Consider the following 16868-nt stretch of genomic DNA (forward strand, 5'->3'; position numbering starts at 1 on the left):
TGTAACCTGAAATGCCAGGTGAAACACATCATCTGTTTTAAAAATGCATTGTTTAGTTGGGAGTCCCGTTGAGAGTATAAGTTCTGATAGTGATAGCGATGTGTAATATGTTTTTTTTATTTGAATTTTTAATAATTTTGTAACGTATTATTACTTTCAAAAAGCAAATAGAGTTGGAATTCGATTCAAAATGTAAATTTTAATATGGAATAATATTTTTTAAATATTAATAATCTGTGAGAGATATTGTGAATCAGTAAAAAAAATCTAATTTATTTTTTATTTGAATTTTTTATAATTTTGTAATGTATTATACTTAAAAAAAAATATACAAATAGAGTTGGAATTTAATTCAAAATGTAAATTTTAATATGATTAATAATTTTTAAAGGAGTTGTCTTTAACTTGAATTTTTAGATGCCCACGGGGCTTTGGATTGACAGTGAATGGGTGCACTGTTAAGGCACTCCTTGGGATAGGTCACTGGTTCAATTCCCCGTGGGTACTTAGTTTAGTCTTAACCTAAAAAAAAAAAAAAAAAAAACTTGAATTTTTAGATTTTTTGGTATTTTGAAGTGAAATTTTGATTTGTATTATTTAAATTGGTTTTTTGATTGCATATGGATTCAGCACCGTCAAAAATTTCTTTCTAAGGCATTTAGATTCTGCAGGGGTTACCCCTTAAACTTGTGATTTCAATAAATTCTTGCCAGATTTTAAAGAAATTAGACAGGGAAAACCTACTGGAAAAAGCTTCCAAAAAATCTCACTAAAGACAACTCGATTTTCAAATATTAATAATTTATTAGAACATAAGCCTCTGTGATTTATGATTTATATGAAATATTTTCAGAAAATTATAAAAATAATAATGGTAAATAAAAATATTTTAAAAATAAATTAAATAAATTTTTGGAAGCTCGTTTTAAGATATATGTATTTTTATTGGTTTAAAAGGAATTTTTTTTTTTAATTTAGTATAGGTAAGATCAGTTTAGGTAAATAAATTAAATGATAAATAAATAAATGCAAATAGACATCAAATAAGAGTGTCATGTTCTATTTATTTTCGATTATTATATATAATATATATAAGAGTTAAATATACATATTAAAATAACAAACATGTAATAAGAAATGTATAATTAACATAATAAGAGAAGTATAATATTACATCTAAGATTTTTGTGATCATAATGTAGAAATAAGTCTTTCAGATTAATCACTTTGTTAGGAGTTGGTTGACGTTTGGAACCAACTAATATGGTTCATCCTCAGGACAAGGTGAGAAATCCATTGATCACAAGGAATAAATAGTAAGGATGTAGCATTGCCTCGGGTTAGCCGTTAGAAATTCGTTGTTAGTGAATTAGTTAGTAGGTAAAGAAATTTATTATTTTAGAATTAGGGGTGAGGAAAAATATTCTATATTTAGTTAAAAATAGTTGTTAAGGGAAAATTAAATATAAAAAAGATATTTCAATATTATTGATTGATGTAGAAATAATTTATACCATCTTATTTGTTATGGGTTGACTTATTCATAATAGAAAACTAGTTCTTAGGAAAATATATGTAATCCCAAAATAATTCATTCACTATTAAAAACATTAATTTCAATGTTAAGATTATTTAATAATAATATCATGTTTATATTAACTCATAGAGGGATGCTTAAATCTCTCAAAAAGGGAATCCAAAATAAATTAAAACAAATCAGAGTCAAAGGATAACAAAAAAATATTTAAAGTGAAGCAATATATATATAAAATAAAAGAATATAAAAATAGAAAATTTTGGACAATAATAAAAAAATAATAATAAGTTATGATGAGAGAGCTAGAATCCTCCTCTTACTCAATTTCCAACCATCATCCCTATTAAGATTTCTGACGTGCCTTTCGATCTCAATCGCCTCCCTAAGCTTCCTGTGGTGGAAATGATCTATCTTAGCCATAACTTTGGATTCTTCAATGTAGACATGGTGTGGTGGAAATGATCTATCTTACCGATAACTTTGGAATCTTCAATGCAAACATGGTGCTTCGATTTTTCTGCATGCTCAGCTAAGGCTGATGAGCGGGAGGATTGTGTTTGATGTTTGTTGCATTCTTCAATGCAAACATGGTGCTTCGATTTTTCTGCATGCTCAGCTAAGGCTGATGAGCGGGAGGATTGTGTTTGATGTTTGTTGCATTTTCATTGATCCTCTGTTTAATAGATCTACCTGTTTCTCCAATGTAGGGGATACCACAGGAGTAGGGAACAAGGTAGACACCTTTCGAGTCTTTAGGGTCAATGGGGATACCACAGGAGTAGGGAACAAGGTAGACACCTTTCGAGTCTTTAGGGTCAATAGGGTCTTTAACAGATCTAAGAGAATTTTTAATGGTATTGAGAGGCTTGAATGAAGAAGATATTTCTTGAGGATATCTTCTTCATTCAAGCCTCTCAATACCATTAAAAATTCTCTTAGATCTGTTAAAAACCCTATTGACCCTAAAGACTCGAAAGGTGTCTACCATGTTCCTTGCTCCTATGGTATCCCCTACATTGGAGTAACAGGTCGATCTATGAGCATGCAACATACATCAGACACAATCGCTCTCGCTCATCAGCCTTAGCTGAGCATGCAAAAAAATCGAAGCATCATGTCTGCATTGAAGAATCCAAAGTTATCGCTAATATAAATCATTTCTACCACAGGAAGCTTAGGGAGGCAATTGAGATCGAAAGGCACTCCAGAAATCTTAATAGGGAAGATGGTTGGAAATTGAGTAAGAGCTGGATTCCAGCTCTCTCATCATAACTCATCATTCTTTTTTATCCTTTTTTTTCCCTATTTTTATTTCTATTATTATCCAATTTTTTTCTATTTTTATATGCTTTTATTATATATATATATATATATATATATATATATATATATATATATATATATATATATATATATATATATATACATTTATTTTTTTTTATTTTTTTTATTTTTGATTTTTCTTCTTTTTTTTGCTTCACTTTAAATATTTTCCTGTTATCATTTCACTCTAATTTGTTTTAATTTATCTTGGATTCCCTTTTCGAGAGATTTAAGTATCCCTCTATCAGTTAATATAAACATGATATTATTATTAAATAATCTTAATATTGAAATTAATGTTTTTAATAATGAATGAATTATTTCGGGATTAAATATATTTTCCTAACAGCTAGTTTTCTATTATGAATAAGTCAACCCATAACAAATAAGATGGTATAAACTATTTCTACATCAATCAATAATATTGAAATATTATTTTTATATTTAATTATTCCTTAATAGCTATTTTTAACTAAATATAGAATATTTTTCCTCACCCCTAATTCCAAAATAATAAATTTCTTTACCTATTAACTAATTCACCAACAACTAATTTCGAATGGCTAACTCTGGGCAATGTTGCATCCTTACTATTTATTCCTTATGATCAATGTATTTCTTACCTTGTCCTGAGGATGAACCACATTAGTTGGTTCGAAAAGTTGACCAAATCCTAACAATGTAATTAATCTGAAAGACTTATTTCTACAAAAATATAATAAACAATATAAAGCAATAAGAATTGAATGACATTTGTGTAAATCATATTTTTTAATTAAATTGTAAAGTAATACAAAGCAATTACATTTAAATAAATTTTAATCTTTTATTAAAATATTCTATGAAAAAAATAAACTTCAAACAAGGTAATAAACAATAAACAATAGTAGCTACTGTGTCGCTTAATTTAAATATAGTTAAATTAAAGTAAAAACAATTAAAAAAAAAACTAAAATTGCATATATCCTATCTTATAACAAGAAGACAACTACATTTACGACAAGCATACAACTACATTTAAGCAAAAGAATGTAATAGCTTTTGATGTATTTTATTATCTTTGTTATTTTATACTTATTTGATGTTAGTAAATAAAATATTTTAATAACTAAATATTCAATCATCCTACCATTGAATGTAGTCATAATAATTTTGGATATAACCTTATTGTGAACTGTTTCTCAAACCACCACTTTTCATCTTCCCTACGTTAATGATTCCATGTTATAGATTTGATTAAAATGGTTTACCATTTTCTTAATTCCTAAAATGCAAAAGGTACTTCATCTAATCTAGCCTTGTTTTGAGATTGATGATGAAAATTAAGATCTATTTTGCATCCTCATTTTCTAAAAGAGAATTTGTATAAAACTTTAAAAATACATACAATTAAGAATCACATTCCTAATAACTTATTAATGTGAACAAATGCATTTTATCTTTAAAAAAAACTATACTAACTTTGAAAACTAGCATATTAATATGAACAAATACAAGTTTATAAAAGATTTTTCGGCGAAAATCACATGAAATATCATTTGCCGACGCGTTTCGAACCAACCAGTGTGGTTCATCGTCAGGACAAAGCTTAGCAGGTTAAATAGATTGAGCAGAGCCTCCAACGGCTAGTTTGACCAACCGCTAATATTGACTAATGGACCGGGATCAAAACATTTTAATAATGAAAAGAAGATAAGTTATAAAAATAATTTAAATTAGTGATAATAGTTTATTAATAAATAGTTAAAAATTAGTTGCAAAAGACCACTTCTATGAATAAATTAAATGTGAATATGAGTTAAATGAGAATAAAAATAACTAAATAATAAAATATAAATATAAATAATAATAAAAATAAATAACAATAAAATAAATAAATAAATAAAAATACAAATATAAAAATAAAATAAATAAAATAAAAATAACTAAATAATAAAAATAATAAAATAAAAATATGAGTTAAATGTGAATATGAGTTACATGAAAATAATAAAAGTAACTAAATAATAAAAATAGTGATAAATAACAATAACAATTATCCTGCTAGATATTGTTATGAGAATAGGATTGCGCGATTTCTCTCTGGCGATGGTGAAACCCCCGAGCCCTTGACTGCGCTCGGCAGCTCCGCTGCTGGGTCGCAGCTCCCGCTGCGAGCCTCCTGCTCCGCTTGCTTCCTCCCTCCCTGGGCCTTCCGCCCCGTCTCCCGCTGCTGCTCGTGCTGAGGCCGAGGGCAGCCTGCTGCTCCCTCTGCTGGGCCTCTTGCCTCTTCCCTTCTCCTGCGAATCGCCTCCGGCATGATGGGATCTCCTGATACTGGTCAGGCCGACATGGAGAAATCTTTTGCATCACTTATCCCAGAGAACAATCCAGAACGGATCCGACCCACGGCTTCAAAATTTATCAAGAAGCTTGATGAAATACCGGAGATCCCTCTCCCCCCAACCCTCCCAAGGAGATCCGCTGTTGCCTTGGCAGAACGAGGACTAGTTGGGCAGTTCACGGGGTTATGGCCGTCCTCCCGAACTGTCCAACGATGGGTGGAAAGAAATTGGAACGCTATGGTTCAGGGGAAAATTGCGATAAGATTTTGTGGAAGAGGCTTCTTCACCTTCCTCTTCGAAACTGTGGAGGACCGCAACCTAATCTTTAGGAATGGACCATACTTCATGGACACCAGAGGCCTTTACCTCAACCGCTGGACCCCGGACTTCGACCCAGAAATGGATGTCCCCAATGCAGTCCCGGTTTGGGTTCGCCTTCCGCATCTGCCGCTTCACTGCTGGGCTGATGAATCAGTTAGAGCAATCGGCAACGGAATAGGGAAATATGTGGACAGAGCGGAGCCAAAAGAGAATATGCACGCCTGTGCGAGGATCTGCGTGGAAGTGGATTTGGGCAAAGGATTACCAGAAGCTGTCAAGCTCAGAGTTGATCAGTGGACACACATACAGCAAGTGGATTACGAGCAACTTCCCTTCAAATGCAAGGTATGTCACGAATATGGTCATTTTGCTAATAGGTGCTCTAAAGCTAGAACAGAAGTCAATGCCAGCTCTGAACCCCCAGAGGAAACATGGGAAGTAGTAAAAAAAAAAAAGAAATCAAACCCTCCCCTTGAACCAGAGGTGCCCCACACTGATATCCCTCCCATCTCCGCCGTCCCATCAAGCATGGATCATTCCATTCCCTCATCCTCCAACCCTTTCGAAACCCTAGCCTCAGAAGAACCCTCATCCCCCCCTCCATCCCCCAAGGGCAACAGAACCCCCCCCTCCTCCCCCCTCCAGGCTTCCCCCCCTCGCACAGTGGAAAGGATCCTAACAAGGAACAAAACAAAGGAAAATATTACAGCCACGGATCCACCAAGGAAAGTGGGAAGGAAATCGAATAAGGAAATAAGAGATGAGAATGCAGCAAAAGAGATGACCACAGGAACACAGCAACCAATAGACACATATCTTGACAAGAACAAGGGAAGCGGCGAAAAAACGAAGGAGAAAATCGGGCCTCACAACAAAATAGGTAAATGATGATTTTGGTCTCTTGGAACTGTAGGGGGATGGGCTCCTCCCTCAAATTAAACGCAGTCCGTGATCTCATGAACTCAGAACAACCAGACTTCCTCCTACTCCAGGAGACCAAAATTAGTGAACAAGAATTCCAAATCAGCACCTCAAAGTTTAGAAGGTATTCAGGAACAGCCGTGAGTGCAATAGGAGCATCAGGAGGCATAGGTGTATTATGGAAGAAAAGCAAATGGAATCTCATAAACAGCAATCCAAACAGGTGGTGGATTAGAATCGACATGCAAAGTCTAGATCTGAGGGAGGAATACACAATCTACAATGTATATGCACCACCCCACTTTAGGGACAAAGCCACTTGTTGGGAATCATTGAAAGCAGATATAGAGGCCTTACAAGGAAGGAAGATCTTTCTTGGAGGAGATTTGAATCTAATCAGGAACGCAGAAGAAAAACTTGGAGGGAAGTACTTCACAGATCCATTCAGAGACAAATTGGAGGACATCATACAAGCTCACAAATTTATAGACATCCCCCCTCAAAATGGCCGCTTCACATGGTCTAACAAAAGGATAGGCAGAAACAATATCAAAGAAAGACTTGACCGAATTCTTGTTCAGGAGAGTGCAGCAATCAGCTTTCAAAGGGTCCACAGTTCAATCCTACTGGGCTTCACTTCTGATCATAGACCTGTAGCGCTGCACTTGGAAAAAGAGGAGAATTTGGGCCCCCTCCCATTCAAATATAACAAGACCTGGGATGCCATCGAGGACTTCAAATCTCTGATCAAGGAGACATGGAGGATAGAGATAACAGGCTCACCGCATTATGTCTGGGAATCAAAGATCAAACACCTAAGGATCGCCATAAAAAATTGGGCAAAAAACCACGCAAACGAGGAGAGGAGGACAAAAACCGAGTTGCAAAGAAGCTTGGAGGAATGGAATCAGGAAAGGGAGACAGTTCAAGAAACAGAAGAAGATCAAAAGGTAGAAGCGGAGATGCACAAAGCTTTATACAACCAGCATCGAAAAGAGGAGGAAGAGCTCAGGCAAAAGTCTAGATGTCTCTGGATCAAGTCGGGGGACAAAAATACCTCTTTCTTTCACAACTGCCTCAAGTTAAGGAGAGCTGGAAATAATATAGGTAAGATAAGGTTTAATGAGAAAGATTTAACAGAGAGTGAGGAAATCAAGGAGGCCGCGACAAATCACTTTCAATCCCTGCTCTCAGCTGACCCTCAGTACAAAGAAAACCCGGACTTCATCAACATTATTGAAAGAAAGGTTACTGAAGTTCAAAACAGCAATCTGGATAAAGAAATCACTATAGAAGAGGTGGAGTGGTCCATCAACAGCATGCCCCTGGACAAAGCTCCAGGCCCGGACGGCTTCACGGTAAGCTTCTACAAAACCCATTGGGATATTATCAAAAAAGATTTCCTCAGAATGGTGAGAAACTTCCACCTCAAAAGCAAATTGGGAAGTAGTGTTAAATCTTCGTTCCTAGCCCTCATCCCAAAGGATCCAAGCCCCCAATCTTTTGATAGGTTCAGACCCATCTCCCTTTGCAATGTGTCTTATAAAATTATCTCAAAAATCCTAGCTAATAGGCTGAAACAAATTCTCCCTTCTATCATTTCTGACAATCAAGGTGGGTTCCTTCCCAAGAGGCACATAACCGATAATGTAATTATGATTCAAGAAGCAATTCACAGCAGTATAGCTAGAAACGAGAAAGGAATGATAATCAAGTTGGACATGGCTAGTGCCTTTGACAGGGTAAATCACGCCTTCCTGGAGACTGTGCTTGCAAAGTTTGGGGTTTCAAGGAATTTCATCAATAAGGTCATGGAATGTGTCTCTCAGAATTGGACAGCTCCGCTCATCAATGGGAGGCCTTGCAGAGCCTTCATAAGCACCCGTGGATTGAGGCAAGGTTGCCCCCTATCCCCCTTTCTCTATATTATAATGGCGGAAACACTAAGCTTGCATTTAGAAAACAAGAGAAGGCTGAAGGAAATCACTGGAGTGGACATAATCAGAGGAGCTAAAGGGATCAATCACTCCCTATTTGCAGACGACACTCTGCTAATAGGTGGAGCTTCAAGCCTTATGGCAAGGAGATTCAAGGCCATCCTTGATCTCTTCCTTCAAGCATCGGGGGGAAAACTAAACAACAACAAATGCAAAATATATACATGGAATGTTCCAAGACATATAACTCAAAGGATTGCTATGATTCTGGAAATTCCAGCCCAATCTAGTTGGTCTCACTTCATGTATCTAGGACTCCCGCTGGCCAAAGAATCAATCAAACACGAAGTATGGGTTAATTTGATCGAGAAGCTTAGAGGCAAACTTCAAAGTTGGGGGATGCACTGGCTCAATCTAGCAGGAAGAACAATCCTTATCAAGTCCATCTTATCTGCCCTCCCTATTTATCAATTCGCCATAACGCTCGCCCCCTCAAGTATCCATAAACACATGGAGCTCATCCTTAGAAGCTTTCTCTGGAAGGGTGGAAAGCAAGAAACGAAGAAATTCAGTCTTGTAAAATGGGAAAAGGTCATCCTCCCCATAGAAAAAGGCGGGCTAGGAATTAAAGTGCCCAGATTGGCAAACTTGGCAATGGGATTCAAGTTAATATGGAGAATTCTAACTGAGAAAGACTCCTGGTGGGCAGAGGTCTTGAAAAAAAAATACCTAAGTGGAAGCAACAGCAATATCCTCTCCGACACAATCACAGAAAGACAATGCACCCTGGTCTGGAAGCTGATCAAAAAATCTTTAACTCTCCTCAAATCTCATATCTCCAAAGCCCCAGGCAATGGGAAGCAAACCAGCATATGGAAAGACAAAATAATGGGTCAGGAAGCCAAGGAAAAGCTTCCCCATCTGAGGCCGCTGCAGCAGTGGATGTCTGATAAAAATCTCACAACTCTCTTTGACATTTCAAATTGGGACCATGACAGCTGGAAAGGCTGGAAAATCAGGCATCTTCCTGATGGACTAAAGGAGCAATGGAACAACCTTAAACTCTCATTAGCAGGAGCAGCTCCCACAAGCAAGGGGAAAGAGGACAGTTTCATATGGGATCCAAATGGAGGCACCTACTCGGTTAGGGAAGGTTACAAAGCGCTCCAAAAACAAGCTGCATTGAATAATTGGCAATATCACAAGAACGCTTGGAAAATCGAAAGTATCCCGAAGATAAAACTCTTCAATTGGACCTTGCTTCATGGCAAGCTCCTAACAGCTGAGAATTTGAGAAAAAAGGGGATCCAGGGGCCTTCCATCTGTGTTATGTGCAGGAAAGAGGAAGAAAGCCTCAATCACCTCTTCATAGAATGCCCAATAGCATCGACATGCTGGAAGCTCATAACCAGCCCTCTAGAGACAGGGGAGGTTCCCAACCAGGTCTCTCTCCTTCAGAAAGGCTGGGGGAAACTCTCTCCCTTTCCAACCAAAGACACAACCCTCGCCAAGAGACTCTGGTCCAGCATTCCCTCCAACCTCTGCTGGCAGATATGGCTCGCCAGAAACGCAAGCATCTTCAAAGACAAAAAACCTAGGATCTCAAATATCCTGGCCAAAACTGTTGCGCTTATAGCTGAGACTATTGAAGCCAACGGGATTCAACAAGCTGACCCGGAATACTCAACTGAGCAAGTGAAAGCATGGGTTCAAAGATTCAACTGCAAGCCAAATCCAAAATTCAAGACAATCAAGGGATCTGGACAGAGTGAATGGAAGATCAGAGGGTCAAAAGAGGAAGTTAACAACTGGATCCAAAGGCAAAAAAGGCACACACTACACTTCGACGGGGCCTCAAAGAACAATCCAGGCATAGCTGGAGCAGGGGGAGTTTTAAAGGACCCCCAAGGAAAAACGATGGTTACATATGAATGGAGCTTGGGGACTTTGTCAAACAACAAAGCAGAAGCATATAGCCTCCTTTTGGGGATCTCCATAGCGCGGAGGAGGGGAATTCATGACCTTCTAGTGATGGGAGACTCAGCAATCCTAATAGCGGCCTTAAACAAGGGGAACAACTTCAACCAATGTGCCCTGAACAGAACAAAAGACAGAATCTTTGAACAGGCCAGGGGCATGAACAACGTGACTTATAAACACGTCCTCAGAATACATAATAAGACAGCTGACGAGCTGGCCAACAAGGCCATCAAAAGACCCACGGGCCAGGTGAGGGAGAATGAGGAAATATATGATCATGATATCCCATAGATATATCTTAATCCCAATGCATCTGACTGTTAGTCACCTCAGGCATCTAACTCGAGACAACAGGCCAGCGAAAAAGAGATCTTCTGCTCTACAAATCGATCTCGACTGCCAAAACGGAGGGTACAGGACAGGGAATCGGCCTCAGGACCTGAACATGCAAGAAAACAACAACATTTCTCTTCGACACTCTCCCGGAATCAAAGGAAGGCGTGATCATGCCCATACCTGTTACAGAATACAAGGACGGTCACAGAGCACCTCAGATCACTCGAGGACAGATATGATCAGTCACTCCGCCTCCATTCATGAGTGGGAGATCGCCCGTTGCATCCTTTTTAAACTCATCAAGAACCCAAAGGCCCTCACTACTCATCAAAACCATAGCGCGCGCAGGAGAGCCCTTCTGGATCGGAGGCAGTGCCAAGGTGGTCTTTTCTGCAGTAACAAGGCTAGCACCGGAGACCAAATACACTCTGAGATTCTCTTAGTGAACGGCAATAGCTGGCTTTCCTTTGCGCACAGTGGCACCAAGCATCGAGCGCAAGCAAACTCCACGAGGGCGGACTTACCAGATCTCCATCTGAGCTGGGTAAACAATCTTCCCTTTATCTGTGTTCTTTTCAATACTAACAGTTGGTTCTGTGCTCCCAGCACTGCTCTCAATCATCAACAGGGCACTCACCTCAACTCTGCCTCACCAAAGCAATCCGGCTACACAAGCGGCAAGCCTCATAACTCCTCAGCATCTGACAAAGCCTTCACCGCTCCCAGCAAGATGGCTGACCAGAACAATCAGCAAGCTAACCAGCAGCAGCCAAGGAACCCGATGGATAACATATTCAACAACAGAGACTGCCATATGTGCAAGGCACATGTCATTATGATCAATGCTCTGAAGAAGCAGGTGAAAGAACTCACTGAGGACTTTCACGCGGACAGAAACTCGAAGAGAAAGAAGCTGGAGAAGAGGAAAAAAGAAATCGAAGACCTTAAGGATCGCTGCATCCACATGGAGGCAGTCATTGACCACCTCCGCACCTTAACTGAAAGCCAGCAAGGAGAAGCTTCAACAAGAGTGAGCAAGAGGGAACCTCTCCAGGATGACTCGGTTACCCAACATCCCCCCTAACTCATGCAGTGTAGTTATAAATGGGTAGGAGGATCCTTTGTAAGGCAATATAGCCGTTTAAATTCAGTATTAAGTGTAGTTAAGAAGAGCTTCGAGAACTATGGGTCTGCGAGCCCAATTTTGAATCTCAGCTCTTGGAATCTTCCTCTTATTGTAATAGTTTTCGAATCGCAAGTTTTATAATACACAAGTAGACGACTTTGTTAAAAAAAAAAAAATAGTGATAAATAAACCAAAAAAAATAATAAATAAATAAATAATAATAAAATAAGTAAATAAAAATACAAATATAAAAATAAAATAAAAATAATTAAACAAATAAAATATTAATAAATAAATAATAATAATGAATAAATAAATAATAATAATAAAAATAAAATACATAACAATAAAAAAATAAAAATAAAAATAAAAATAAAAGTAATAAAATAATAATAATAATAATAAATAAAATAAATAACAATAAAACTAAAAATAAAAATAAATAAATAAAGATAAACTAATAAAAATAAAATAGATAAATAAAAATAACTAAATAAATAAAAATAAATAATAATAATAATAATAAATAAATAAATAAATAAAATAATAAATAAATAATAATAATAATAATAATAAAATAAATAAATAAATAAAATACAAATAAAAAAAAAATAATACCAATAAAAAAAAAAAAAAGGATGAAGGAGGCGGAAAAATGACTAAGACAGGAGTGCCGGGACCCAACACCTACTTTTCCAGCCATCCTCTCTATTGAGATTGTTAGGCCTCTTTTCAATCTCAAGCGCTTACCTAAATTTCCGATGATGGAAGTGCGCAACCTTAGCAATAACACTAGCCTCCTCAATACAGACATGATGATTGGTTTTCTCAACACCTACTGATTTTCCAGCCATCCTCTCTATTGAGATTGTTAGGCCTCTTTTCAATCTCAAGCGCTTACCTAAATTTCCGATGATGGAAGTGCGCAACCTTAGCAATAACACTAGCCTCCTCAATACAGACATGATGATTGGTTTTCTCAGCATGCTCAGCTAAAGCGGAAGACTTAGTTGGCCTATGTTTTAAAATCTTTTATAAACTTGATATGGATCACAGAAGCCTCAACTCTACAAATGAACAAATACAATTTATCTAAAATAAAATAACTTATAAATAAAAATAAAATATTCGAATTCAAGCTTTTGTGATCTATAATCTATTAATTAATGAAGATTTTCGGGAAAAATCACATTGCCAATATTTGGTCGATGCGTTTGGAACCAGTGCGTGTGGTTCATCTTCAGGATAAGATGAAGAGACAGATCTCAGAGGAAGGTTAAATAGGAAGATAGGTCACCCTAACCGCTAAAGGAAAACGGTTAAATTTGATCAAGGAGGGAAATTAAAATATTTAAACAATTTATTTATTATTATTATTATTGTTATTATTTTAATTTTTTTTTTTTAACCAAACGGCTATATTTGACTAGGGTAGGCAATTCTAATTTGTTTAATTATTTAATTTACCTGATTAACTAATTTATGTATGCATTATTTTATTGTTATTGAATAATTGTTTATATGGTAATGAATTGGAAAAATAAAGATTAAAACTAATAACTAAAAAAATAACTAAATCAATAAATAAATAAATATAAAGAGTGAAAAAAATAAATAAATAAATAAAAGAGAAGGTGTTCATTGAAAAGTAATAATCAAATTATTTAATTAAGTAATTAATTAATCAATAATTGAATTTTAACAAGGGAATGAAAATAAAAGAGAACGTGAAAAAAAGGAGAGGAATATATAAATAAATATTAAGGGTGTAAAAAATTAAATCAATTATTAACAATGGAAAAAATAGAAGAGAAGGTGTTAAAAAACATAAATAAATAAATAAATAAAGAAGAGAAGGTGTTAGTTAAATAATTTGATTATTACTTTTTAATGAACACCTTCTTCTTCTTTTTTCACTCTTTATATTTATTTATTTATTGATTTAGTTATTTTATTTTTTAGTTATTAGTTTTAATTCTTATTTTTCCAATTCATTACCATATAAACAATTATTCAATAACAATAAAATAATGCATAAATAAATTAGTTAATCAGGTAAATTAAATAATTAAACAAATTATATTTGCCTACCCTAGTCAAATATAATAATAAATAAATTGTTTAAATATATTAATTTCCCTCCTTGGTCAAATTTAATCGTTTTCCTCTAGTCATTAGGATGAGCTATCTTCCTATTTAACCTTCCTCTGAGATCTGTCTCTTCATCTTATATTAATTAAAAAATAAAATAACTACACTAGTATTGAAAACCTTGATTATTCCTAACTTTTATAGATATAACATGATTAGAGTCTTTATGTAAACAATAACATTGAAACCAACTATGGAAGTAACCCCTTTGAGTATCCCAACTTATATATGTATATTGAATTATATAATGAATGTGAGTAGTCCTTTGCATTCACAACAACATTGAAAACCAACTATTGAAATGGCCCTTTCACTATCCTAACTTTTATATATATAACGTGATTAGATTAGAGTCTTCTCTACTTTAGTGTGACCTATAAGAACATCATATAATATTAAATATACTTTGAAGAAAACTCGACCATTGCATTAAATATGGTATACAAGTGTATAGGACAACTATATGAACAAAAGAAATAGTGCAATAATATGAATAAATTTGTACTTAATAATTATTATTTTAAATTTAAAATACATATATAAAATCAAATTACATATAAAGCAAAGTCGTATATATTGATTCTAATGTTGTATATAAAGCAAAATAAAATATATTAAATTACGTAAGTGTCCAAAAAGAAGAAGGAAAAAATCCCAAGCCAAGGTTAGCTATGGAAAAAATCCCAAGTGGTGGTACCTACATTACATATAGCATTAATATATTGCAGGAGATTCAGCTAAAGCGTCATTTTCACTTTAGTTAAAGTTGCCTAGAATTGCATGTATTCATTAATTATCCCATACTCAAAGCTTCCTAGCACTGTAAATATCAATAAATTATCCCATACTGGAAACTAAAAACAAAAACCACACCTTTGAGCATTTGATGTTAATATTTGACTTTATAAACCAGAAAATGAAGATAACAACCTTGAAATATATGCATATTCAACCTTTCTAAATTTCACTTCTCGACGTTTACAATGGGGATAAAGAAACATTTAATCGCAAGGTCTTTGACATATGGTTCATTAGAATTTGAGAGTGATGAGGGGACTCAGGACGGCGAGTTATTGACTACCACTACTTCACTTACTAAAAAAATAATTATTAAAAAAACCTGCACCAAAATGAAAATTATTTTGCAATGTTTTACTACAACTACTTGTCTAATAAGAAAAAGAAAAAAATAAGGAAACCTCTCTCAAAGTAAAAATCCCTTTACTTCATTGATCACATAATTGTCCAATTGGATTTGGTGAGTAATCACACAATTGTTTAACTTACACATTAGTGTTTGATTTTTCCATTAGCATGATGTTATCTCATTCAGAAAGATGAATACAAAAAGACATAGATATAGAAAACTAGTACTCAATGAACATAACACTTGTAGTATATAAGTGTGTTGCTAGTAGCACATTGGTTAAACAAAGACTTTGATTACGATATATCACTGCCTCATTTGAAAAAAAAGGAAACAAAAATATAAGCTTACTATATATTACAATAAAGGAAATAAAAATCTCACTTTCAGTGCATATGGTTATAGCAAGCACACATACATAAACCAAACATTAATATGAGCTCTTAAGCAGATGTTTAGTGGCTTAATATGGATACATACATCTATAGATGTTTATATGGATATTTTGCTAGAACATGAGAATTCCTTGGTGCTACTTGCGGTGATACAAGTTTTTGTATAGTTGTGATGGGTTAGAGGATTTGATGCCTTTCACAACAGCATATCATTGCGTAAGATTTATTAGCACCAAAAGAGGGCTAGGGGGCTCTGACAGTTGAGTCGTATCACTCACATGTTGAAAAGAAGAAGATAGTTACTCGACATGGGTACGAAAACCTAAAAAATAAGAGAAAATCTCTACAGTTAAAGAACCAAAGGATTTGTTATGGGAAGTTACATGTATAATCCTCCAAATATATGGCCTTGACGAACCCTATATAAGCCTGAAGAACTACCATAAATGCTTATAATTCAAGTAATGAAAATATCCCTAACCCTGAAGAAGTTTGTGACCTGGATGCAAAATTTGAGAAAAAGAATTTTGTTCTAGGGCAATTGGTTATTATATAGTTGGAAGGGGTTTCACAGTAATATCACAAGTAAACAAAATGAAGAAAAAATTCAGAGAACTTGCTCAACAAGGACAAAAAATACTATTAGCCTTGTGCCTAAAGAGACAAGGAATTTGTAGCTAACTCCAAAAGAAACAAATTGACAGCGTACTTACCTGAAATTGAGCGTGCTAGTACCGTAGATGTAAGGCTCCATCCTATGGTCGTCTAACAGAACTAAATTTCTCAAATTTCAAATACAATAAAACGGGAAATAATTTATTTCTAACTAAACATTTAATCGATGATAATTTACCATTAAAATTTATTTCCTACAATTAAATAGTGAGCATTTCATTTCAATCACTTATATGAGCAATCTATAAATAGAGGAATATATGTTCTGATAGCCTAGTTGAGATGCCTCTGAGCTCCTAATCCTGCTAGGATGCTCCTCTTGACTACTGACTGGATTTACCTCCCAGCCAACTAGGAAGTATTTCCTATCCCAGGAAACCAACACAGGTTCCCTAGCTCTCTGAGCCCAAGTCCAACCAGATGTAGTGTGTCCAAGATAAACAATACTCTCATCGAATAATCTAGTCAAGTAGTCTTGTCACCTTCCATTCACATTTTACCCATGTCATAAGAGTGCATATCCAGTAGATACAAAATGTAATAGAAAAATGTACATTATACCTTTCCCCATGAGATGTCTCGATCTTCCCCCAATGGAAGAGTAGATCTTGGCTATCATATAGTTCTTTCCAATCTGTGGGTTAGCTCTCATTCATGCATTTATATAACAACAAGATATATAGAAAAGCGATCTT

General features: G+C 35.2%; 1 protein-coding gene across 1 annotated transcript; it reads left to right on the plus strand.

The window, feature by feature from the left end:
* Window positions 1-5160: 5160 nt before the first annotated feature.
* Window positions 5161-10634, plus strand: LOC149161447 (uncharacterized). Its single transcript, XM_089434885.1, has 2 exons — window positions 5161-5850; window positions 6498-10634. Exons 1-2 carry the CDS (start codon window positions 5161-5163, stop codon window positions 10632-10634), a joined length of 4827 nt encoding a protein of 1608 aa, XP_089291011.1.
* The last annotated feature ends 6234 nt before the right edge of the window (window positions 10635-16868 follow it).

This window comes from Pinus tabuliformis, chromosome 5_2 (genome assembly GCF_031772625.1).
Source record: "Pinus tabuliformis cultivar Carrire ecotype Pingquan chromosome 5_2, CPIR1, whole genome shotgun sequence".
Classification (NCBI taxonomy): Eukaryota; Viridiplantae; Streptophyta; class Pinopsida; order Pinales; family Pinaceae; genus Pinus; species Pinus tabuliformis.

Coding starts and splice junctions, on each gene's coding strand:
- LOC149161447 (XM_089434885.1), top strand. CDS start 5,161: ATGGGATCTCCTGATACTGGTCAGGCCGACATGGAGAAATCTTTTGCA. Junction 5,851..6,497: donor AACTTCCCTTCAAATGCAAG/GTATGTCACGAA, acceptor CTCCTACTCCAG/GAGACCAAAATTAGTGAACA.